We start from the raw sequence: 27,794 nt of genomic DNA, 5'->3' as shown, positions 1-27,794 counted from the left end.
CATGTTCTTCAAAATGAAATTTGTCTTAAGGTTTTTTTTTTTTCTTTCACTGTTGGATAGTAGTATTTTCATTCTAGAAGATTCCATCACCTGTGAGATAGTGCTATCTCACATGTGCTGCAGATGATGCATACATGACATGATTCTTACAGGAACGGTTTTCATATTGCCCACCTCCATTTCCACCTAAAACACCAAACCAATACCCAAACATTAGTGCAAGTTTCCAAAGAATTCAGCATATTGCAAGTAACCTGAAACCAAAACTCCAGTAGCCACCCATTCAGCTACAAATCATCCTACAAATCATCCTATAAAGCCATCAGCAAGTTCAAATCTGACTTTAAAATGGCTAAGTGTATAAATTTGCTTCTTGCTCAAATGGCATTTGAGCTTTCCAGTCCCTGCACAAAGGCCAATGCCACTACTGCCCATCCATATTTCTATTTCTCTCTCTCATTCAGATCTCGATAGTACTATTGTAACATCACCCAAAGATAAGGTTAATGTCTTGACCTTATCTTTGGATAAGGTCAAAACATTAGTGGAGCACGTGTGAGATAGCATCATTCTCCTGAACTTTTGCACTGAGAATTAAGGCAAATCTCCCTCCCTCCCTTTTCCAGTTTTACCAAGAACTGCTTGCTGAATGCAAGTCTTTCTCCTAGACAACACATAATATACATATCTTTTGATCCTGATGGTGTCCTTCCCCAACTGTACCTAAAATTTGTTTCAGAACTAATATTCATCTTGTATCATCTTCAATCTTTCATACTCATCTACCTATAGCATAGAAAATTACCCTAGAATGGCAGTTCTGGTCCTTACCAAGATGATTGAATGTATCTTCTGCCTGTCAGGAGTATTGGGAGGGTGTGAGGATTTTCAGGTATTTGGGTGAGGAAGTGAACAATTCCGATTGTTGTCAACAGCAAATAAATCTGGATCGCTTCCAGCTTGAATGGTGGAATTGGAGAAGGAAAAGCTTTGCAGTCAAATGATGGAAAAAGATCAGAATGGTTATCAGAATATAGAGAGTGATTGATAGAAACAGCAGATGAATGCAGCAAGTAAACCAAGTCAAAATCGATTGTAAAGAGGGGATACTCAATAGAGTTAATAACATTAGTCTAATGGATATGAATCTGATTTCGTTTGTTAGAATGGGGTTTTGTTGATTTTTTTTTTTTTTTATGCTTTTTCAGGTAGTTTTTTCCCTTATTAATTTTGGTGTGTTTTGAGTGCAACATGAGTCACATGCAATTACTATCACACATACAGAGAACACCCAGCCTCCATCCCCCTTTCCTTGGCCTCAGCAGTCCTGCATACTAGTCTACTCAGACTCTTCCAGGAATGATGAAAGTAAGTGGCAGTTGAATTATTTGTTAGCTGATTGCAAAGCCTCCTTATGCATTTGGTTTGGTTCTCTCTATGAATAGTCTATAGAACTGTTATATTGTTGAGTCTTCACGATTAGGATTGAAGTCCCTACAGTGTGTTTATCATACCCATGAAGCTCTTATCAACAGTATGTAAGGGCCCCTTCCCCTCCACATAGATACCTGTTCGTGGTGTTTATGTGGAGGGGGGGGGGGGGCTTACATAGTGTGGATAAGAGCTTCATGGGTATGATAAACACATTGTTGGGACTTCAATCCTAATCCTGAATTAGTACCATCCCAGTGATGGTACTAATTCTTTTCATTCTTCCTTTTCTTTTCTGCTTGTATTCTTCACTCTACTTCTCACTGGACAACCATTGTTGGGATCCTAACAGAAATAAGAAACAAAAGGCATCTGTCACCAATTTAAATGTATCAGTGTTTCTCATCACCAAGCAACAGGTGAAAAGCCAATAGTGATCAATTTTATTAATTCAGAAGGGTTTAAAAGGTCATGCAGGATCTCCCAAAACAGTTAAAAAGCTGGATTCTAGTGATATTCTTGTTGAAACATTGTAAGCAACACTCAGAAACTGAGAACAACATCAGTGGGTGGAAGCCCAATTATAATAACACCTCATGACACTCAACTATTCTAGATGAGTGATATCAGAATGGGATCCCTATGTACCATATACCCTTGTCTTGCAGACAACCTCACCACGTGCCTCTCTGGCTAAATCAATCGGGATGTTTTCTTCAAGGTTTACCACTGAATCTCCAAGGTTTGCTTCTTGTAAAAGGAGTTAGAGATGATAAAGGTGACATGAAAACAGGAGAAAAAGATATCCTTGAAGTATGGAGTAATTCAAAAAAATTGGTAAATGAAACAAGCAGTGATATCACAGTGGTAAAAAAACACTTAACAGGCAGTCAGTCAGGAATACATATCCTTACTTGAATTAGAAAAAGCCATCAAAGGCTTGAAATGTGGAAAGGCTGCAGGAGTAGATGTTTGACCAGAAATGCTGAAGTATGGTGGTATAAAAGTCTTTCAGAGGCTGCACTGCATAGTTCAGAAGGCCTGGACAGAGGGATGAATTCCTGATGATTGGAGTAGAGCTCTCATAGTACCCATATATAAAAAGGGAAATAAAACTGAATGTGAGAATTACAGAGGTATTTCCCTACTGAGTGTTCCTGGCAAGATTTATGCCAGTATACTTGAGAAACGGTTGAGAAGAATTGTGAAAGAAAAGCTTGGTGAAGAACAAGCTGGATTCAGGTGAAATAGAGGCTGTCAGGATCAGATCTTCACTTTACGACAGTTGAGAAAGCATGGGAATATAACAAAGATCTGTATTTAAGCTTTATCTATCTGGAAAAGGCATATGACAAGGTGTCAGGAGAGAAGCTATTCAATACACTACAGTTATATGGTGTCAATGGGGCATTATATCAAGCAATACTTAGTCTTTATTTGAGTTGCAAGTCAGCAGTTAGAATCGAAGGAAGTACAGGAAGATGGTTTAATGTTAAATCTGGTGTGAGACAAGGGTGTACATTATCCCCTCTGTTATTCATTATCTATATAGATCACATTATGAAGGAAAGTGATATTAAACATGATATCAGAATTGGAGATGTTAATGTCAGCTCTTTGCTTTATGCGGACAATGTTATACGTCTAAATAAATCCGCTACAAGTTTGCAAGATTCCCTGACTAAATTGGATAACTGTTGTAATAGATATGATATGAAGGTCAGCAATAAAAAGACAAAGACCATGAAAATAGTTAGAATCGTTGAAAATGTCAACTGTGTTTTGAATGAGGGAACCTGTGGAAACATTTCAACTACTTAGGCACGATTTTTAGTGAAGATGGTAAATTAAATATGGAAATAGACAACAGAATCAACAAAGCTGGTATGGTAAGAAGTCAATTGAATAAATTCATATGGAATAAGAGAAATTAGTCGGTACACTTAATTAGCTGTATACGAGACAGTGTTCAAACTAGTTTTAACTTATGGATCTAAGAGCTGGGCCAGAAGTAAAACACTTGACCAAAGACTGGAGACCGCAGATATGAGCGTCCTGAGAAAGATTAGAGGCATGAACAGATGGCATCAATGGCAATATCATATTAAAAACGAGGATATTAGGAAAGAACTTGACATTGTCAGCATCCAGGAATGAGTTAGCAAAGCTAATCTCAGGTGGTATGGTCACTTGAACAGAATGGGAGAGGAAATATTAGCAAAACAAGTGTTCTCTGCCAGGTTGGCAGGAAAACGACCCAGAGAAAGACCAAGATATATGTGGATTAATATGGTACAAAGTGCCTTAGACAATAGAAATCTAAGATCTGATAATGTTGGAGTCTTGACAAGTAACAGACTGATTTGGAGGAAAATTGTAGGTAGGAAGTTAGTAACGATGTAAATTTTTCATGTAGTACTGTCATATGTTGTACACCTCTTGAGGGTACATGTCAGGAATTTGATGATGAACTCTTTTTACAGCGCTATTTCCTTCATTTCTAAGCTTCTTCAACAACCTCCAGAATATTTTACCACCTTCTTGATATTTATTTTGGTTTATATTAAACTTCAGTTTAATATAAACCAAAAATTGAAACATCGAGTGATTATTTTGGTTTATATTAAACTTAAGTTTTACTATAACACAGTAGTTGCTTCTATAATTTTTAATAATGAATAAATTTTTTAAGCCAGGCTTTACGGTAGGCAGCAAACACTTTCACAGACATCCATGATGACCTATTGGACTGTGAAAGCATTATCCACTGCTAACTAGGCTGGTTCTTAAATAAATACATTAAAACTAATGTTTCTTTTTAGTTCCTTAGAAAATTATTCTTCATACTGTAGCATGCATTGTGATTCATATATTTTGTACATGTGCATTACTGTTAAGCCTGACATACTTGTATCTCAAGTACTTGATCAAAGATCAATAATAATTATTGTTTAATGTGTAATACACTGTGAAGCAACATCGTTGTAATAATAATATTTTTAATTGTAATTAGTGTATTTTCCTCATTCATTTAGAGGTTTCTGCTAAAGCTGAAAAGAAAAAACGTAAGTTGGATAAAAAAGAAGCATCAAATAAAAGGGATAAAAGCAAAAAGAAGAGTGATTCTTCAAGTGAAGATGAAAAAGAGGAGGAAGAAGATGAAGAATCTTCAGGAAAAGAAGAGAGTGAAGAGTCAGAGATAGAAGAGAGTGATGAGGAGGTAATTACAACACTTTGTTGATAATTAGTTCATTCTGTTAATGCAGAATCAGTTTTCAGTAGTAAGCTGTCCCATTAAGTAGTTAAAAGATGCAAACTTGCTGATTTGATATAGTTTATATTTATATATATAATGTCCAAAGTTAAAAGCATTGTTATTTGTAACCTTATATTGTTCCTTATGACAAGTAAAGGCATATTGAGAATCAGAATTTGCAAGTAAATATCAAAATGCCTCCAGAAACTAATGAAAAGGATAATCTGACATGGGCATTTCATTAGAAAAGTCAAGTCTCACTTCCAATGTGATTGAACATTTCTCTGAAATAAAGTTTTTTTCACAAACAGATAAACTAAGTTTTAAAAGAGATAAACTGGCTTGAGACATACAGCAAAGATGGCCTCATTATTGGGGTGTACAATAGACTTACAACAAGTGAGTTTGGGGCTGGGGAGACTACCAACGTCTTTAATGGATTGAACAAAGGAACTAAATCTAAAGCTGAAATGTTGGAACCTTGTTCATGAAGCTAAATAAAAGGAAACTGCCTTGAGAAGCAAATGGGACTGCAGCTGACTGAGTAACACAGTCAGGATTAATACTCATCCTCAATATATAATATTTTGGTTATATATAATATAATACATTGCTAATATGGGAAAGTTTATGCATGAAGTATCTTCACAACTAGGCGACTTGTATATTCACATGCATGAGTTTTTCATTAATTTAGCCTTCTGTTCTTGATCTGGATAGTGGCTCTTCCCAACAATGCAGAGGATTATATATGTCCAAAAGGGCGTGCTTTGCGTTATTGGATACTAGACTACAGAGGGTTCAACAAGATGCTGCTTTAACCATGTTATGGAGTTCAAGCAGATGGTAACAGAGAAAGCATGGTCAGTACCAGATTACCATAAGGCTCTGCACTTGGGCTGCTGTTATTTCATTTGTACATTAATGAAATATAGGGAATGATTTTGGATATCCAGTTGTTGTGCTACATGTCCATATAAAGATCCTTCAGGATGATTTAATTAGACTGACAGTGGGCAAAGTATTGATAATGTTTGTCATTTTGATCTGGCGGAGTCTACGATTATGGACTGAAGAGATTGCTGGCTGTGTATTTTATTATATTAATTGAATTGTGCTGTAGGAAATAGGTGACACTAGGTATTTTGGCAGGGGGGGGGGGTTAGTTATTGTGGACAGAGAGTTGAAGTTCAGAGGACATATCACACAGATGCAAAATAGTCCAAAGGATCACAGGTTATTAAGAAACACAGAAAAGGAAGTTATCTGTCTTTGAGATTGACCAAACCCTGGACTGCTGTGCACAGATCTCCCCCCCCCCCCCCCTTTTTTTTTTTTTTTTTTTTTTTTTTTTTTTTTTTTTTTTTTTTTTTTTTTTTTTAAGTGGGGGGAGGATATGGAAGTGGTGAAGAGGATTCAGAGGAGATTGACTGGTCTATGGTGTGCTTCTTGTAAGGATGGATTGAAAATTTGTAATTTTTGTTACAGAGTTTAGCTAATAGGCAGAAAAGAGATGTGTTTTTTTTTTTTAATGGAATGTGCGCTACACATTAAAGTAAGTTTCATAGCTTATACATGTAACATATATTGTATAGAATTTATTCAAAAACTCCAATATATTTCATCCAACATTACGTGAACACCTTGAGAAAGATAGACCATTAACTACATTCAAAAGTTAAATCAAATATTGAGGCGCAAATCATGCGTATATTAGCTCATGTCTTGGTCACAGCTGAAGTATATGCTATTACACTATTATTAGAGTTTCAATGAACAATTGTAGTAAGTTGCTTAGATTTAAAAATAAAAAATAAACTTATGAAAAGTTAATGGTGATCACATCCCAAAACTTGTAAAAAATTTTAAAAAAAATTATTTAATTTAATTTTTAATCTACACAATTTACAATTGTTCCTTTGAATGTAATAGTGTAATACCATATACTTCAGCTGTAACTGAGACATTAGCAAATATATGCATGGTTTATGACTCATTATTTGATTCGTCTTTTGAATGTAGTTAATGATCTATCTCCTTGGCAATGTCCATGTAATGCTGGATGAAATATATTGCAGTTCTGAATAAATTCTGTATAATTTTTGTTGCATGTGTAAGCCGTGAAACTTACTTTAATGTGTCTAGTGCACATGTTCCGTTAAAGCTACGAGGGTGGTCAGAAAATTTATAGGCCTAACAATGAAAAAATGAATTTATAATTTCAAGATTATTTTTATTTTTCGACATAATCTCCCTTAAGACTAATACATTTATTCTAGCAATGCTCCATTACCCCTTTCCTGTAGTGGTTCTCAGTAAGATCTGCAAAATACCCCTCTACAGCTGCAATCACCTCCTGATTCAAAGAAAAACGCTGACCAGCGAGGAAGATTTTAGTTTTGGGAAGAGATAGAAGTCAGAGGGAGCCAAATCTGGGGAATAGGGTGGATGTTCCAACAATTCATAGTGCAGATCCCTTAATTTTCCCATTGCCAAAACACCTTTGTGGGCAGGTGCATTGTCCTGGTGAAAGGTGATTTTTTTCTTCTAGTCTGCTTAAAAGATCAGAATAATATTCCCCGGTTCTGTTCTACTACAGTGGATTTGCTTCCTTTAGACACATCCTCTTACATAACATATATATCAGCTTGTGATATTGCTAGATTGAAATAATGTTTCTAAATGATTCCGTTGACGCTGTGAAGGTCATAATATCCAGCCAGTGCATTTGATTATTGGCATCCTTTGGATATTCTAAGGTTCCTATGAGAAAACTCATTTTACAGTATATTTAAGTAAATTTCTCTTCTTGTGTCTCTTATTTGAAATAGAATAATTTCAGTAATATATTGAATTTTTCAGAATTGTCTGAGCTGTTAGCTCATACTTTCACGATTAAAACTGAAGCACATTATAAAAGAAGTCTATTTACTTTTAGCCTAAAAAGAAAAAAGTAAAAGCCAATGTAAATAAAAAAGAAAAAAAAGAAAACCTGGTAAAAGATAAAAAGAAAGAAAAGAACGATGAAAAGAAACCAATTACAAAGCCTTCAAAAAAGGTCAAAAAAGGTAAGTAATGCATTCAATAAAGATTAATGACATTGCTTGTGATAAAAAGAAATAGTTGTTAAAATATATTTATTTAAATAGTAACACTAGTTATTACTAGTCTCTCTGTAAAAAAAAAAAAAAAAAAAAAAAAAAAAAAAAAAAAAAAAATCTAGGTGTAATTTTTCTGTATTAATGTGGAGGTTCCTAAATGAAATTTTGACATTGAAAAATTTATATTAGACTAAATTTCATTTGAAATTACACATATAACTAGCAAATCTGCTACATGCGGTATTTCCTTAAATACCACTGCTATTATGATGATGTAACCATACCAAGTGCAATTGATACAAGAATTCCATTTCTTAATCCATATTTGAAATGGAATCCTGTAATGATCTGGAGTTTCATTTGGATCTGACAAAACTAGTGTGATTGCTTAATGGTTAGAACATAACTGGAAGTTCTGATCTAATATCTACATTCACATTGCTCTGGTACTGGATATCCATCTAGATGCTGAAATGAACAGGGATGGGACTAGTTCTTTAGGGCCTGTCTGACTGAACTGTACTCTCTATTGACTGAAACTACAGGAATCTGATTGTACAAAACAGTTAGATGGTATGACATTGTCCAGCTTTACATAAGAACTGCTGTATTTGTTGGGTAACCAAGGCAAACATTGAAAAGTCAGCTACTGAAAAAACATGAAATTATGATTCTGCAAGAGGACTTTGATGATATTAAGGTGTTCTTGCAAAACTATATGAGCCCCCATAGCTCATTTGATATCACTGATGCCTTTTGGTTGGAAAGATTTAGGACTTGAAGAACCTTTTGTAATGATTTTTCAACTGAAGGTGAGTTATCCATCTCATACAGAGGTGGAATGATTTCCCTTCTGGAAACTAGTTTTTCATCCCACAAAAGAAACAAACCTGCCAGAGGAGCACATGCAATTTACAAACAAAATACACTAACCTCATAGCCTTAGTTGCTTCAGCCTTAATCCGTAATCTCGATTATTATTATTTGACACCTCCAGGGAGTCCAAGGACTCATCGAGGGAGGGCACCTGCTCTAAAACTCTGTCTCCACCATTCAATCACCAACTGACCGCAACTACAACAGCGCCATCTACCACCGACCACTGGTATTTCCACAGACAATCACAAACATCCATGCCCATGGCTGAAGAGCAGATATGCTATCCACTTGGCCAACCGGGCCAAATTAACAAGAGACTTGTTTAAAACCTGATGAGAATCTACATTGCAGTTTGTATTTATAATCTGTAATGCATTCTAACAAGCCCCTTTCTCAACACCACCAAAGAGGCAGTTATCCACATCTCATTTGGTCCACTTAGTAGATAAATGGCAGTATATCATAATGTGTGATGCTGATATTTCTCAGAATGACCTTGATGATCTCATTATGTAGTTATCTCCCATTCTTGTTTTGGGAGATTTAAATAGCTAGAATGCTGTGTGGAGAAGCAAACACTGGTGGGGGAGGGGGTTTGTATAGCATATGTGCACTATCTACCAATAATTGTCTGGACACTTTACCAATTTACACTTGATACCAGCAGGTGAACTGTATCGGGTATGTCTGCCTTTGGCTTTTGATCACCTCCTGCACCTTTTGAGGGAGGCTTTCCACCAATGTGCAGCAGACATCAGTTCCCCCATCAAAGTATCTCAGATCGAGGATGTGCTGTTCTGGACCTCAATCTCAGCTCCAATTTATCCCACAGGTGTTCAGTGTGTGTGTGTGGGGGGGGGGGGGGGGGGGGTTGAGGTCAGGACTCTGCACGGACTAGGGCATTGTCTTGATATTATTATGGGTCCATTCCATAAAAACTCCATAGTGTAGGCAGCACCTGACTATCCAGAATATCAAGGTACTGAGCTACCTTCATGGAACCACAGACAAAGACAGGTGGTTCCACTCCAAACCAGCTGAATGCATCCCACATCATTTATCCTCCACCACCAAACTTTACTGTGGTTACAACACTATGGTAACAAGCGTTCACCAGGCTGCCTCCACATCAAAACCCTGATGTCAGATTGGGCACAGGTGAACCTTGATTCGTTGCTCCAGAGTACCGTTTTCCACTGGCCATTTGTCCAGTTCACATGCTCTTCCATGGAAACCCAGTAAATTAAGTTCTTTTCGTACAGTATTAGTGCTCACCATGGTGTTACTAGCACTCTGGAACTCATCACGAATGGTCTGTGCCAATTGTAGCCAGCTTTTGCATGCTACCTGTTTTAACACCCTCCTGTCCCTGTTAGTCATTTTCAGCAGCCATCCTGGATGTTTTCTTGCACTTGTGATGCAAAACAAATTTGTTGATCACAGCCACCTGTTGATTTTGGATGCTCCAGTTGAATAGCAATGGCACGTATGGACATGCCACCAGTGTGACAGTCCATGATGACACCTCTCTCAAGTCACTGATTTCATGTCGTGTTGCTATACCACCTGTATTCCACTGCTACAATGAAATACTGCTTCCTACTATCTGTACACCGGTTTTTGTGTCATTAGCAAATCTGAAATGTTCTATAACTTCAGATAACGGGGGGGGGGTCTGGACAATTGTTGGTACATAGTGTATTTCTTATGTTGTTAGGCATCAGCAGAGATCTTCCCGTCTGCCCATAGTATAAGCCGTTTCACAAGTTGACTTACTATGGACAGAGGAAGATAGATACCAAAGCTCTCTGCTACAAGATCTGGACAACGAACTGCAAATAATGAAAAGTCAGCTACTGGAACAAACATCAACAGAATTATAGATAGGCACCATCATATCAGTGGAAAAGAAGTTGAAGTAGTGAGGTGCTACATGGATATAATTAGTACTGAGACAAAAAAAAAGTAAAGTAGGTGAGATACTGCTAAATAAAAAAAAAATAGGATGTTATATTTGTGCAATAATGATCAAAGAAAGGAAGGAGAAGAAATAACATTTAACTCCAACAATGACGATCTCAGCTTACAGAAATGTTTTGGGAAAATTTGGAGAAAAAGGCAGAGATAATAATAATAGTAAGTACTTGCTAGATTTCTGTTCAGGACATGGACAAAGAAAAACTTCATTGACTGTGTTATTGTTCACAGTAATATCTTCATTCTGGTTCAGGATACACGAGTACATAGTGGGTTTAAAACTGGACATGATCATCACTTAGTTTCAAGTAGGATAAAAATGAATTATCACATTGAAAAGAAGAAATACAAGAAAGTTTTAATACTTTTTTTAAAAAAAAAAAAAAGGTGATTAAAGTGGAACAGCTTTTTACAGGTGAAGTGTAGGCTGAACTATTACAAATGTTTATGGGGGGGAAAATTAAAGCATTTGAAAACAATAACTAAAACTTGGAATCTCAGTTGCAAGCTCTGAAGAAAAACATTGATTCAGGCTAGCAAGACATGTAGTGAAGTAGTCTGCAAGGATAGAAAAATAAGAACTTCACAGTGGACTAAAGTTAAAAGGTCAGTCTTGGGAAATAAAGCATGTGAAATCGTCCTAGCAAGCAAAGCAGTGTTTAAAAGCAGCTAAAAAATCTCATGGAAAGACTTTGGTAAGAATATACAAGATAATTATCAGGAAGGTGGCAAAATGCTAAGACAATTGAAGAAAAAGTACAGTAATAGTAAACAAAGTTGATAAAACAACATGAAAAAAAAGCTAAAATGATTCTGGATATCTAGAGTAATTATTTTGAAATACTTAAATGAAACAATGAATGCATCAAAAGTTTTATTTAGCATATGGGTAAAAATACAAGAAATTAATAAGCAAAACTATATGCACATTGACTGTTTGGTTAACCAATTGACAGCACTAGCTGAGTAAATGCAAGTTCATGAGGCCTCCAGGGAAGGAGTGTATGTGTTGGACAGTCATCAGTGATATGATACATAGTTTGCACAGCATCACACATTCAAAAGGGGCAACCATGAAATTCCTTACAGATGTAATAAATGGTCATAGTGGCTTTGTCCAGTCCTAAATCTGTTTAGGTGTCGAGGTAGATTAAATGCTGGAGTTTAGATAGTTGGATCTGTCATCAGGTACGTGTTTGTAGTTCATTCCAGAGTCTTCTCCACCAGTCCTGTGGACCATCATCTGATATTTCCACAAGACAGATGGGCAATCTCAAGGTAACACGTGAGCTGGAGGAGAAGAGATATCTTGATGTATAGGAAGGTTCGCATTATTTTGATTTTATTTACATCTTTAATGGTAGCGTCTTCTCTTCTGAAGCACAGGTAACAATGAGAGAGGAGTAGATCTTAAGGTAACAGAGATGGTTCTCATTATTTTGCTAAGCTATGTGTCCAACAAGAGTCATATGGTTATTACTTCGACTTCAAACTAGTAAACAATACTCTGCCATGGGGAAGACCAGAGCCAGGGCTGCTGTTCTAAGGGTCAGTATCAGTCTAATATTTATAATGATGGCTGTGACAGTTAGTTTGACTGAATCACCATTTGTTGCTTCAGTGATATGATACATATTTTGCACAGCATCACAGATTCAAAAGGACAACCATGAAATTCCTTACAGATGTAATAAATGGTCATAGCAGCTTTGTCCAGTCCTAAATCTGTTTAGGTCTTGAGGTAGATTGAATCCTGGAGTTTGTAGTAATTACTTTGGTATTTATTTTCTGTCATTAGTGCTTTCTCTCCAGGGCCTGAGAAACTGCTAGCTCACTAGTCAGGTAATTTTTACTCTGTTTAATTACAGTATCCAAGCAGATACATTAACTACTCACATATTAACATGTTTCAGTCTATGAGAAATGAAGAAAAAATTCATATTTTTTATTATAATTATTATTATCTGAGACTAACCAACCCATATATCCATGAAAAAAGTGGAGCCAGTACATGAGTAATTACATATTTTTGCTGAGAACATTATCTTAGGTGTTAACTGAAAAACAGTTAATAGCCAAGGCTTGGTTAAAAAATCTGGAAAATGGCATGTGCTTGTTGGAGTGGGGAAGTGTCTGTAATTTTAAACAAAAATTTCTAGAATCTCAATTGTATTTATTATTTTCACAAGAAGAAAATAAGATTCTACTCAACGATATTAAGTTACTTTGTTCCTTAATGGGAATTTATTTTTCCTTCAATAAAATATAATTCTTCCTTACCTATCATTGCTTTGCAGTTAGAGAAACATGCTTTAAAGGAACAACCAGAAAACAAAACAATTTATTTATTGTAAGTTTGAGACATGAAGAAATAGTAATTCATCTAACATCTGGAGTGATTATAAAACAAAAGTTATGTTAAGCATCTTAGCATTATTTTGAACTTTTATGTTGTTTGTTTCTGGAGTAGATATATTTGCTTGATTTATTTTTAGAGCATGATTCTGCCGAAGAAAGTTCAGATGATGAGCCTTTATCAAAGAAAACAAAATCACCTCCAACAGTAAGTTTTTACACATTACTGAACAAATGTGTTGTTTTTGTAAATAACTTGGTTTTGATGAGTGAAACTACTCTTTCATGTTAGATTGACCATGACATTAATTTCTTTTGCTGTAGACTTTAAGACTTTTGCTCTTACACATGTGTAAATTAGTTACATCACTTCATTTATTGTTTGCGTATTCTTTTATTAATATTTTAAAGTGCATGTATATTAAACACATTATCTGCATAAAGTTTCAAAATATAAAAGAACATGCCACCCGAATAGATCAAAAAGCATCTGAAGCACAGTGAGTTAACAGGATAAAGGTGCAAATAGTTATAAAAATCTCCCATGTGATATTTTTCCTTTGGTTAAAAAATCTGAGTTCAAATTCCATCTAAGATGAGAGAACAAGTAAGGTATATGATTGCAGGGGATTCATAACAGCAGTTTTATATGGTGTGAATGAGAACATCATCAAATTCCTGTCATCTACCCTCAAGGGGTGTACAGGATATGATAGTATTACATGAAAAAATTACATCATTACTAATTTCCTATCTACAATTTTCCTCCAAATCAGTCTGTTACTTGTCAAGACTCCAACATTATCAGATCTTATATTTCTATCATCTAAGGCACTTTGTACCGTATCAATCCACCTATATCTTGGTCTTCCTCTGGGTCGTTTTCCTGCCAACCTGGCAGAGAACACTTGTTTTGCTAATCTTTCCTCTCCCATTCTATTTAAGTGACCATACCACCTGAGATTAGCTCTGCTAACACATTCCTGGATGTTGACAATGCCAAGTTCTTTCCTAATATCCTTGTTTTTAATGTGATATAGCCATTGATGCCATCTGTTCAGGACTCTCATATCTGCGGTCTCTAGTCTTTGATCAAGTGTTTTACTTCTGACCCAGCTCTCAGATCTATAAGTTAAAACTGGTTTGAACACTGTCTCGTATACAGCTAATTTAGTGTTTTGACTAATTTCTCTCTTATTCCATATGAATTTATTCAGTTGACTTCCCACCATACCAGCTTTGCTGATTCTGTTGTCTATTTCTATATGGAATTTACCATCTTCACTAAAAATCGTGCCTAAGTAGCTGAATTGTTTTACTTGTTCCACAGGTTCTCCATTCGCCACACAGTTGACATTTTCAATGATTCTGCCTATTTTCATTGTCTTTTTATTGCTGACCTTCATACCATATCTATTACAACAGTTATTCAATTTAGTCAGAGAATTTTGCAGACTTGTAGCGGATTTATTTATAAGTATAACATCATCCGCATAAAGCAAAGAGCTGACATTAATATCTCCAATTTTGATATCATGTTTAATACCACTTTCCTTCATAATGTGATCCATATAGATAATGAATAACAGAGGGGATAATGTACATCCTTGTCTCACACCAGATTTAACCATCTTCCTGTACTTCAATTCTAACTGTTGACTTACAACACAAATAAAGACTAAGTATTGCTTGATATAATGCCCCCATTGACACCATATAACTGTAGCATATTGAATAGCTTCTCTCTTGGCACCTTGTCATGTGCCTTTTCGAGATCGACAAAACTTAAATACAGATCTTTGTTATATTCCCATGCTTTCTCGACTATTTGTCGTAAAGTGAAGATCTGATCCTGATAGCCTCTATTTGGCCTGAATCCAGCTTTTCTTCCACAATTCTTCTCAATCGTTTCTCAAGTATACTTGCATAGATCTTGCCAGGAACACTCAGTAGGGAAATACCTCTGTAATTATCACATTCAGTTTTATTTCCCTTTTTATATATTGGTACTATGAGAGCTCTACTCCAATCATCGGAAATTTGTCCCTCTGTCCAGGCTTTCTGAACTATGCAGTGCAGCCACTGTATGACTTTTATACCACCCGTACTTCAGCATTTCTGGTCGAATATCATCTACTCCTGCTGCCTTTCCACATTTGACAAGTATGGATATGCCTGTTGAGTGCTGTTTACCACTGTGCTATCACTGCTTGTTTCATTTAGCAGTTTTTCGAATTAATTACTCCACACTTCAAGGATATCTTTTTCTTCCGTTTTCATGTCACCTTTGTCATCTCTAACTCCTTTTACGGCACTCTTTCCTCCATTCCTAAGAAGCTTAGGAATGGAGGAAAAAAAAATAGCTAAACAAAAGACATATGAGGACTTTGCCACCTTCTTGATATTTATTTTCTATATTCTTGCCAAAGTCCTCCCATGTCTTTTGTTTAGCTAGTTTTACACAGTGTTTAGCTTTCTTACATTTGTCTCTGTATTCTCTAAGAGCACAAGTTGACTTATTTGCCAGGAACTTTCAATATGGTTTCTTCTTTTCCTTCACTGTCTCTTTAACTTCCTGTGTCCACCATTGAGTTCTAATTTTTCTATCCTTGCAAATAACTTCACCACATGCCTCTCTAGCTGAATCAATCAGGGCTTTCTTCAAGGCTTGCCACTGAATCTCCAAGGTTTGATTCCTGTTCTCAAACTCTTTCATTTTTTCTTCAATAATCTTTGTGTATTTTAGTTTACAGTTCACATCTGAGAGCTGCTCAACTTTTATTTGCTTTAAAACTTTCTTACATGTTATTCTTTTCAATATGAAATTCAATTTTATAGTGATCACTTCCAATTTCAAATCCTCTGTACACTCTGGTGTCCTGTACCAGGGAGAAAACATCACTATCAACAATAACATAGTCAATGAGATTTTTCTTATTCCTTGCCTCTTCTCTCCATGTGAATTTGTGCACATTTTTATGTTGAAACATGGTGTTAGTAATAACCACTCCATGTCCTGAGCAGAAATCCAACAGATATTTGCCATTATTATTAGCTTTGCTCTTTTCTCCAAATTTTCCCAAAATATTTTTGTATGTCTCACAATCATTTCCTACTCTGCTACTTAGATCCCCAACAAGGACCAACTTTTCCTTTTTCATTGTGTCAGTTGCTTTTTCTAAAGCCTCAAAAAATTCCTCCACTTCTACTTTAGTAGAACCTTCTGTGGGACCATAGGCACAAATAAGTCATTGTCCAGTTCCCCATTCTCATATTTGCCCATATTACTCTGCTTGAGACTGCCTGCCATTCAAGAAGATTAGCCTCGTGTTTTGTGTTGAATACTATGGCTACTCCTTCTTTTCCTTTATTATCATCGCCTGAATATAACATTTTGTATTTATTGCTCAGAAAGATCTCACCAGTTTGTGTCTTTTTTTGTTTTAATCACTCCTATTATGTCGATCTGTTATTTATCTAATTCCTCACGTAGCTCCATTTCTTTGCCATTCAAGCTTCTTATGTTGATAGTACCGATCTTTAATTCTGGTGATGTTGAGTTGGGGTGTGTTTTCAGATTTGTTTCAGTAGCTGACTTTTCGCTGTTCGTCCTGGTTCCCTGGCGAAAACAACGGGGTCCTTGTTTAACCGGGTGACGCCCCACCCGGTTAAAATTTTGTCATGTTGTACCATCATTTTTTATTTTGGTTTAACCAATAAGAATACAATTTGGTCAGCTAAATCCCAAATTGCCAGCCCATCCTCGTTCGTTCAGTATCCAAGTAGATACCCAACAGGGTGCACCACGAGAAGGTGAGGATTGGACATAAGGTCAGAAGCCCTGGTCGGTTCTCCGCATTCCTTTAAAGACTATGTGGAGGTCTCCTCTCAGTTATACAGCTTTGACCCTTCCTACAAATCACAAGGATAAGTGACACAAATTTAAAAAATTGCCAAATATTTCAACCCAAAAATAGCAGATCGTCAACAGTGCAGGCAAGCCAGTTTAAGTACAAAATAGAACATTGAATTGTTGAGAATGAGACTATCCCAAATTTTTGGTAAGAGAGTGGAGTAGGCATATTCTAGTCAAAAAGATTCTGTGATTGTTGTCATTCCTCTTCTATATTAGGCCAGATTTCTTATTAATGATGTAAGACTGGTGTTCTTGTAATGTTTTTTTCCTTATAATGTCCATTTTGTCTGAAATAGGTGAAGTGGCAATCACAGGGAACTTGGTAGATGCTAGGTAGTGAAGGAGATCACTTCTCTTTAGAAAACCATTGTGTGAGTTGTTGATTGTAAAATATGTGGGCACTAGGTTCTATTTCTTGAGCATTCTTGAAATGATTTTGAAATATTTCAAGGTTGTTGAAAACATGCTGTGTAGTTTGTTGTGAGAAGCTATTCAGTTGCATAGGATGTTAAGAGGTTATTGCTTGAGATCCTGTGGATTAGAGCATACAATATGAACAGTTTGATTTCAATTTTTTGAGAGGGATGGTGACAGGATGCAGCTATATGTAGTGATCAGTGAAGGCAGGTTTAAGTAGAAAGAGGTGAGTAGCTCGCTTGAAGGAGAGTAAGATATCAAAAAGTTCCAATTTATCGTACTTTTTTATTTCCATGTTGAAATTTATTTCAGGATGTAAATTGTTTTTGCTAGAAGAGCTGGCTGGTAAGGTATCTTAAACATTGCTCACAGTTTCATATATAGTGATGGTGGTACTTATTTAGAACAAATGAAAGAAGTGTTTTTGGCATAGATGGACATACTTTTTTTTGCCTAAAATAGTCCAGTTGAAGTAATTTAATATTGTCATCATTGTTAAATTCCAGATATGTATTTTTGCAGAGTGTATAAGTACTGTCATAGTATATATATTAAGTTTACATTATTACTAACTTCCTATTACCAGAATAGTAGATTAAAAAAAAAAACTTCTTGGTTTAAGTGACCACAGCACTGTAGATTAGCTCTGTGTGCACATTCTCTTTAATGCTAACAATGTCACGTTCCTTACTAATATCTTCATTTTTACTATGGTTTTTTCAAGCCTCATATCTGTTGTTTCTGGTGTTTGATAGCGGTTTTTATTTCTAAACCAACTCTCAGGTGTCTAAGTTAAAATTGGTGTGTATGCTGCCTTGTGTTCTACTAGTTGTAACTAATTTCTTTCTTATTTCATATGATCCATATTGAATAAGAAAGAACTTCTCACCATGTCAGATTTGTTTATTCTGTTATCTATTACCAAATTTAATTTGCATCTTCACTAAAACTTGCACCTCAATAACTAAAATATTTTGCCTTTTAAGTCCCAAATTGCCAACCAATCTTTCAGTTGGATATCTGGTTAGAAGCCCCAGTCTGTTTTCCATATCCTTAAAGGCAGTTCCTCTTAGCTGTCTACCTTTAATCCTTAAACTCAAATTTTAAATCAGTTAACGCTTTTTTTTTTTTTTTGACATTATGCGAAATGTGTTACATTACTCAATTTTTTGTCGCCAATCTGCAGTGAGTGCCAGCACTTGTTAATGTGGTGGGCGGCAACACTCACCAGTTGACTCAAAGCTATCATCGCACATGCAAACTCTGTTCTCTTGCTCAATCACTTTTCTTTCATTTGCTTTAATTTAGATACGTATAAGGGTTTATTATATTCAATCCCTGATATGGAAAAGAGAAAGACTGATAAAGAAGGTGGCAGTAATAAAAAGAGAAGAAAAGCTGGAAGTCATTAAGAGAACTACAGGGAGTCTGCTGTTTGGACTATATTAAATAAGAGCAAAGAACAAGGAAATGCTGCTACTGCTTCTTTAAGAATGCAGATCACCCGAAATAGAAGTCATGTAATGATCGAGATGGAACGTCTTCTATCACTCTGGATTGAGGATTGTAACCCAAAAAAAAATAATTCCTCTTGGTACAAGGAATATTCAGACAAAAACTCAATATTTTTACATCATTGAAAGAGAACAAATTTTAAGAGGAATGTGAAAGCTTTATTGAGAGTTTAGGAGGTTTGACCGCTTTAAAATCGAGCTGAACTGCATAGCGTAAGAATAACTCTGGAATCTGCTAGTGCTGATAAAGATTCTGTGGCCAAGCTTCCTGAATAATTGCAAAAGATAATTCAGGAAGGTAATTATGATGATTGTCAAATATTGACAAAACTACTCTCTTTTGGTTGGAAATGTATGCCAACAAAAACTTTCTTAGCTAAAACTGCAGCATCTCAACCAGGATACAAAGTATCTAAAGATTGTCTTACACTTTTATTAGGAGCCAATGCAGAAGGCAACTTTAAACTCAAGCCTATGTTGGTTTATCGTGTGCAAAATCCAAGATCTACCATTGTTGAAGAAATCAGCATAATTGGAAAAAGAACTTGGATTTAATGAGCTGGATAATGAAGATGTGAGAAACTTGATAGATTCCCATTCAGAACAGTTAAGTGAGAATGATCTCTTTCAACTGGAAGAACAGTGTGCATATGAACAAGAAGAGAATGTTACGAGTAAGAAACTAACTGCAAAAGAACGTGACCTAGTTTTCAATCACGTTAAGCATGCTAAGAAAATTTTGTTTGATGCTGATCCTGATATGGAACGAAGCATTGCAGTCCACAAAAATTTTGATAAAGGGATTGCCAGTTATCGCAAATTGCATGACAAGATGAAAAAGTAGAGCATTATTCAAACATCTTTACTTAATTTTTTTGTAAAAAAAAGTAGCTCAATCAAATGCTAAGACATTAAATAAAAATTTAAGCAATTGATTTTTATTAACTTTGATTTTATCCTCTAATATAGCTTATATTGCAATTTATTTTTTATTTTTATTTTTCAAATTTATGCTGATGGATGAATTATAATTATTTCTATTGTTTATTTATTCACTTAATGTGGTTTTGCTTAGCACTCATTAATTGCATTAGGTTCTTATTTTTTGAAAATCGTATTCAAAAAACTAACTGGAGAATGCATGCAATTAGTAGAAATAATATATTGTCCTTAGTTGCCCTGTCATGCTTGAAACTAATCAATATACAATTTCAAAGCATATCAACAAACTTTATGAAGGGAGTATTAGACACAAGCTTGTATTACTTCTTAGGTTAATAAAACTTACCTTAAAGTTGTATAATTTCCCATCTCGTAAGAAACCAAGTAATTTATATAAATCTAATTTTAGTTATAATAGGATAGTTAATCCAGTCTTGTGGGGTAGGGTGACCAAATTTCATTACAGAGGAACTTGGCAAAATTTGAGACTGGCTTACTATCATTTGCAACATGAGGGTTATTGAAAGAGAAATGCAACCAACCAATTATAGATCACTGGTATTCTGTTTTTTTTTTTTTTTTTTTTTTTTTTTTTTTTTTTTTTTTTTTTTTTTTAATATGTGGATTCAGGTCTTGTGGCACTTTATCCACAAGTGTAACCCTCACTTGGATTCAGAGCAGTCTAGGGCAGACATTTTATCCAGACTATAAGGAAGACAAAATTCCTGAATTTATATTTGCTAAAAACAAACAGCCAATAGAATGTACTATTGGCTATTTGCAAACTGAATGACAAGCAGCAGAGTCAACCATTTCAGTTCTCTAATCCCAGCATTTCAGTCCTCTAATCCCTCTGGGATCAAGAGAATCAAAAAATAGAAAAAAACTGTTTGAGACTTCCGAAGTTGATAAAGACTGATAGTTGTATTTGCTGGTCCAAAAATCTTAGATTCTGTAGAACATGTTACTCAACTTGTCATGATGAAGTAAACACACATGATTCCCACTACAAAAGTGGTGGGGCTTAAACTTTAAGACTGTAGGCTAGGTAATCCAGGATTCTTGGTCTAGAGATCAGACATGCTGCTTTTTGAGTCACATGAGGCATCCAATTAAGCATGGCAGTCTTATGCGAGGTAAATGAAAATCATCTTCCATCTAAAGACTGTCATAAACATTTATCACAGTGAGATTTGAACCAAGAGCCTGCATGCTGGAGATGTCCACTCAGCAATCAACTGTTAGGCACAAAAAAGAAAAAAAAGTTCGACAGTAACGGTTTGCATGGTGATTGTAGAGAATGAGTGAGAATCATAATCACTGAGCTCTGCATGCACAGTCATCTGACACATTCTTTCCTTCCTTTTGAGGGAAAATGATTCACTCTGCTGATTAATTACCAGATTGAGCTTCTTTTAGCCAGTAATAATATACATAGTTACAAATTTTCTGAAATAGTATCTCATGGGACACTTGCATCCTCATGGAGTCTGAGAGGCAGTAGGCCTACACTAACTGTTATTCAAACAATATCTATCTACTTGTACTCATGCACTGATAGAGCTTATGATGAACTCTGGCGACACATTATACTCATTCGTTGCTCTCTAAGCAAAATTTCAGAGATGATCCAGTGTTTTCTCTCTCTCTTTGTGTCAGGTATTGTAAAAATTCCTATAACTGCTTTTCCTCAGTAACTTATGTTTTTTGCATAACAGCAAATTTACTATTACATTCAGTCTATTCTTATACGTAAATGTTTTTTGGATCATCCCATGGCACTCAGGTAACCAGACATATGGTCAAATAAAGCCTCACAAAAAAGGAATAAACCTCTAGCTCTGCTTTCCAACATTCTTCAACACAGATAATCTTAAGATTTATTTCGGCCACTTCTGTAATATGACCTGAAATTCAGCTCCTTGTTCTCTCTCCCCATATTCTTAGCCTCATTAATTTTACAAATTAAGTACCAACAGTAAATTAGCTAGCTAGTCTTTGAAATTTTCTTTCTTAAATCTCTATGAACACACATTTAACAAACACAAGACCAGTTGACTACTGTGTTCCCTTAGACATATTTGAAGATGCTACTGAACATTATTAAGGTAAAACTTACTAAACATCAGTTGAAAAAAAAATTAAATTCAACATGTGGAGAAAAATGATTTTTATTATTTTTTGTATTCTGTATATACATATATAGCATGATGAAATAAAACAACTAGTAAAGAAGATCCTCGACGGTGCAGATCTAGAAGAAATAACAATGAAAAAAGTTATTAAGCAGGTAAGAGAATGGAAATAACTTAATCTGAAACAGATATTACATATAAGTAATTGCAGTGTTTTTTTTTTTTTTTTTTTTAAGAGAGATTTTTTACTCTGACTGTTCAGCAACCCAAAAGATAACTGAAAATTATGTGATTGATAAGTGTCTGAAACTTTGATGGTTGGTTGTATAGTGAGTCTTCAAACCTTCCAATATAAAGGCTATATGGCAAATATAGAAGCTTGGGCAGTGTTTATATTTTCTAAGTAGTCCATGCTAAGGCAAATTGTAAATGCCAGTGAGTGTATTCCTGTAAATTCTCTGGTCAACTTATTTTTTTTTATTTTTACAAAACTTTCATAGTTTCTACATTTGGTTTTGAAATAATTCTGGATTCAATATCCACTTATATATAATTTTGCATTGCTGAACTGAAGCCTTTTGGCTCTTTATTTTAGTGTCTGGGCAGTTTTGTCCATTACCTTGTGAAATTTAAAAAAAAAAAAAAGTGATAGAACCATCTTGTTTATTTGTTGATATCTCAGGGATGGGGGTAAAAAAACACCAAGCCCTTTGGCGGAAACAGGTTGCACCTTCAGAAGGCAGATTTGAATATGAGCAGCTGTGTCTTGCTCTTCACCAGCTCATTAGTGGCCCAAATGTCTAGCAGTTTTGTTGTCATTGAAACAGAAGAATGTAAAAAAATCGAGATATGAGACAAAAATTTGCTAAATATGAAATCTGGTTGCAATTTTGCTGATCTTCTTTTGAACATTTAAAAAGTATTAATAAGCATTTTGGAAATAGGTAAGTTCTTTAGGTAGTCGCATCAAAACATTTTGTGAAACTTCAATGACTGCCAATTGATATAAACAATTTTATTGGTTGTATGTCTACAGACTTCATTATTTACTTTGTATGAATACTATTTTGCAGTAATTCTTATTTTATTTAATTTTAGGTATTTGATGAGTATCCAGACTTTGATCTAAGTGATAAAAAAGATTTCATTAAGTCAACAGTGAAATCAGTAAGTAAATTGCTTGTGGAAATAACATAGGTTAGGCATTTTAAGTGTTGTGGTTAAAAATTTTGCTGTGAGATTTTTTTATGTGTCATGCACATGGTGATGGACCATATTTGTAAGTAAGAGGCATGGAAAACCAGTGAGCTGTTAATGATTAATGTTTTTATTATCTTATAACCTTTTATGAAAAGTTCATGAAACAATACACACTACCAAGAAAAACTACTTTATTTGGTTGAACCAATAAAAAATAATCTTTTTTTAAAAATTGATAATGACAGATGCCCTTTGATTGGAAAGACTTTAGTTCAAATTCTGTCCAGAATTCAAGAACTTATAGTTGAGTTAGCTGATCTTATATAGAAATGGTAGTTTTTAGTGTGAAAGACAAGTATATCAGCTCTGACAGACTACTCAAAAGTGCACGTAGGCACAATACTACAGTAATAGGAATTCCCTCTAACATCTCCGAAGGGCTATAATGAGAGCTAGCCAATTAAATTTCTGTAAAACGAAAGTTACTTGGTCCTAATATGATAAGGACTATTGAGCCTATAATATAATATAAAGGCAGGAAGATGAATAGTTAATAAGAGACTCTGGATTAATATGGTTGCGTTGCATTACATTTAATTACTAAATTAAGCTGATAACAGTGCTAGTGGCCATATTTAGAAACACCTTTCAAGACTGCATCATACAGTTTTAAACTCTGATTACATAGAAAACATTGAGCATATGCTAGTGGAGGGGGGCATCTAAACTCTAACCAACAGATTATGGGTTCAAATAATATCAAATATTTGTTCCTTTGTTTGTGGAAATATTTTGTTGATTTCTGTGACTTGATGTGAGCCTACCACTTCTTTTGAAGGCCTGAAAAGTTCTTTAGACAGCAGCATTTCCAAGCCATAGCTTATCCATGTAGGCGTCTACAATGGTAGAAAAATAATCCTATGGCAGATGCAGAAAGTTAAAGAAGCTGTTCGTGAAATGAAGACATCATACGATACATTCTGGTCTAGTAAATCAGCATAACTCGTAATTATTTTGTAAAGAATTCAAAAGATATAGGCCATAACAACACTTAATTGCATTGCACTTCGAAAGTGCAACTAACTATCGCACAGCTTTCAACACAGGAAAATGTGACCTTGTTACAGTGTGTGGGAACATAGATACATAATACATACATTGTACTATGTTGTGTTGTATTTGAGTAGCAGCAAATGAAAATTTATGAAGTCAAATTTCTGGGGGTGGGGTGTTAAAAAAACAACTATTTTTGATATCTGTAAGAAGTGATAGAATACACTTTTCTAGGGAAAAGTGTATTCTAAGAGGAATATAATCAGCATTATACCAGTAGCTGATGTAGAAAAGCCATTAAAAACATGAAATAGTGAAGTATTTCATGGCTTTACAGTGGCTACACTTCATAATTTATAAAGATTGATTAGAATACTGAATGTGATTGCTCGGTTAGAGCTATAATCATACTGATTAAAGAGAGAGAAGTGGAGGGGGGGTAGTGCAAAAATTATACAGAAATTTTCATATTGTGTGGTCTAATGCAAGCATTAATGAGAAGAGTAAGAAAAATTTATACAGGGAAAATTAGCAAAGAACAAGTGAAATGTTTGCGATACAAAACAATTTATCTTATGACAAATAGGGCAAAATCAGGGGGACGATCTCTAATTTAAAGTTTTGTTGATTGGGGGGGGGGGGGTAAAGTATTTAGATCACTAACTCGTATAGTATAAAATCAAGCCTTATACATAAGCTGCAAATTGGCAATTAGAATTGAAGGATACAGGAAGAGTTTGCTATCTTCACTTTTATATACAGTTGAATCAAATCACTATGGCAAACACAACTGTATTGAATTCATTCACTATAAATACGCTTCCAAAAAGTCCTGGCAACATGAATGGCTGTGCTAAATTTCAGTATAGCAAAATATCCGTTTGGTCCTTAAAAGTTAACTATATAATCTGTGTGGACCACGTTATTAAGTAATTCATTTCAATCGAGCATGGGATAACTATTGGTCTCTTCTAAGAGTAGTATAAAATCTGTGTTAAGAGATTCATAGTTATCCCTGCCAACCCATGCTTAATTGAATTTCTTCATTTTGACATTCTGAGAATTGGCTCTTTCATTCAATGCTTTGTTATAATTACATCTGAATTCCTTTGGCTTATGCCAGCATGGACTCGTATATGTCACTGAACACTCACCTGGGCTGTTGGGAGAATCCTGGATTCTGTGCCTTTCTCTGGACAAAGACATTCTCGAAAGCCAAATTTTTACAGTGGGAACTCTTCTCCGAATTCCCATCAGTGATCACTCAAACAAAATGAAAGATTTTCATTAAAATAAGACCCAGTTGTTGGTGAGTGATGCATTTAAGATTGTTTTAAAAGATTGTGTATGAGTTTGAGATCACACATGACAAATAATAAGATATATTTAGAAGAGAGTTGATTAGAAAACTGGTGAAATCTTAAGTGTGTTAAACCGTTACACAGTGATGTTGAGAACATGCACCAAATAACAGATCTATCTGTTAGGTATGTGTCACCCTACTTTATGTATTCAATACAGTTATTTGTTCTGGCCAAGTAACTTGGCTTCTTGTTAACTTCTTCATTACTAAAATTATTGGTCACTCATTTATGATATATTTATTTACATAGATTGTGGAGAATAAAAGCAGTAATTTTTGTTAGTCATTCAGTGTTGAGATGACTTCTGTTGTTTTCATGTCTTTAAATTCTATTCACTTGGAACGTTTGCCATGCTATAGTTTCAGATGTTTTCTAGATCTGTATACATTTGCAAGATAAACTACAAGCATAAATGATTGTGTGCTGGTAGCTTGATAGATATAAAAATATACATAAATTAATTATATTAAGTGCAGCAGTAATTGTCTTATGTCTAAGGTATATTTTCTCTCCAATGTCTTTTGCTAGCTCATTTCCTGATCACATACAAGATCCAAAAGCCTGCCCTCTCCATGGCCAGCAACATGCAGACTGTATGTTACCATAACTACATACCATTTGGGAAATACCAGAAGACAAGAATTGGGTTTACATCGGTCTGTTTGTAAACATTCATCTGTAAAATGCACACTGTTATGAAAAGATAACCTGTTTCTATAACCAAAGTAATATTAATGGATGATGGCAGTTTTACTGTGGGACTTGGCATTATACTTTGGATTACCCTGTATATAATTACATTTTCATTTTTACAATTCTTGTGGGCGTAATGTGTGTCAAAAAGTATATGCCACCAGTGCTGTGAAGGGGGAAAAAAGTAGCTGCAGGTTGTCTGGTACAGCATTGTCATGCTTTTAGATGTTTTAGTTACTTAATTGCATCATCTTAAGCTGTAATAAGAGTATTTGTATCATACGTTCATAAGTTGCTTTTCTGTAATTTCAAGGGGGAAAAAATGAATTGCATACTACTGATTCATTTGTGTTTTGAATATATGTGAAAATTCTGCATTTAAATAGTGTTAATCAAAATCAGAAATTTGTTTTTATTGTTTATCACAGTTCATATATATTATGTTTATTTCTGTGTTTTCAATAATTCATTGTATAAATTTTCTGAAATGATAATGCATCTTCACATATGTCAGAATTAGTGTTGCTGCAGTTTGGATAAGATAGTAGGAAGAGAGGGAGACTTGCTTAATTTATTGTTTGCATGTGTTCCTCTCTCTTTCCTCAAGTTTTCAAGATGGGACAAAAATGTATGAATACTTGTCTATTCATAGTGTAAAATTTACTGTTTTTTATTGACGGTGTAAATGAACAACTATTTTAGATACAAATAAAGAACGGTGCTAATGTGATTTTAATTTTATTTAATTTTAGATTGTGAGTTGTGTGTTAATAGTCCAGTTGTGTTCAGTTCAATTTGTGCTGGTGGCATATCCTTGAAGAGTGATTTTAATCTTGGTTATATTAATGGGATAGGCTACACAGCCGCTTAAGTGAGTTTTTCATTAGTTGTGTGCACAGCAAAAAATTAATATTCCATCAGCATTATCTTGAAGTTCATTGCTACAGTATTCTGATGCACTTTTGCATTTACATTACCTTTTGTTATCAGTTTTTTCAAGTAGTTCTCATTCCAGATTCATGTCATATTAATTCACTTTGGATAAGGATAGTTGCTTTCTGCTACTGTGTCATTGCTTAATGTGACTCATCTGCATTTTGTAACATGTAGGACTCTCTGTTTCTAATAAATTGTATCACCCAGATTGTGTGATGTGATTAATAAATGCAGAGCATTCATCTTTTTATATGTTAAAAAGTTATTTTATGATAGTTGTTTTTAGATACTCTATATTATTATTTGACCATGGAAGAGTACTGAATAACTGAGCTATAATAGATAGTAAACACTAACCTGGCTTCCATTTGCCAGATAAGACACCTTTATGAGTGTGCTATATCTTCCCATTATTATTTTAAAGCTAATAATTAAGAGCAATCTTACAGTTTATTGAAAGCATTTGATAACTGTTCCTAGTTATCTTTCAACCTCATTGTATTGGATATTTTGTCCATTTCTCTATATTGAAACATTGCAAAATAAAGCAATTTTTTTAAAATTTAAATTAATGAAATTCGTTTATAAATTTGGTAAGTTGTAAACATTTCCTAAATATACAAGG

The 27,794-nt window shown here is 34.7% G+C and overlaps 1 protein-coding gene across 2 annotated transcripts in view; it reads left to right on the top strand.

Moving 5' to 3' along the window:
* Nucleotides 1-27,377, top strand: part of Dek (protein) — a 120,885-nt gene extending 93,508 nt beyond the window's left edge. For both annotated transcript variants that reach the window (XM_090391225.1, XM_090391224.1), the window contains 6 exons: nucleotides 4,467-4,651; nucleotides 7,626-7,755; nucleotides 13,140-13,207; nucleotides 21,995-22,078; nucleotides 23,022-23,090; nucleotides 26,069-27,377. In XM_090391225.1, the coding sequence (XP_090247351.1) occupies nucleotides 4,467-4,651; nucleotides 7,626-7,755; nucleotides 13,140-13,207; nucleotides 21,995-22,078; nucleotides 23,022-23,090; nucleotides 26,069-26,080 (548 nt within the window). In that variant the 3' untranslated portion in view covers nucleotides 26,081-27,377. The remainder of the gene's footprint in view (nucleotides 1-4,466; nucleotides 4,652-7,625; nucleotides 7,756-13,139; nucleotides 13,208-21,994; nucleotides 22,079-23,021; nucleotides 23,091-26,068) is intronic.
* Nucleotides 27,378-27,794: the final 417 nt, after the last annotated feature.

Source organism: Typopeltis vanoorti, chromosome 4 (genome assembly GCF_054136105.1).
Source record: "Typopeltis vanoorti isolate ZY-2024b chromosome 4, IOZ_Tvanoo_1.0, whole genome shotgun sequence".
Taxonomy (NCBI): domain Eukaryota; kingdom Metazoa; phylum Arthropoda; class Arachnida; order Uropygi; family Thelyphonidae; genus Typopeltis; species Typopeltis vanoorti.
This window is presented reverse-complemented; position numbering and strand designations above follow the sequence as displayed.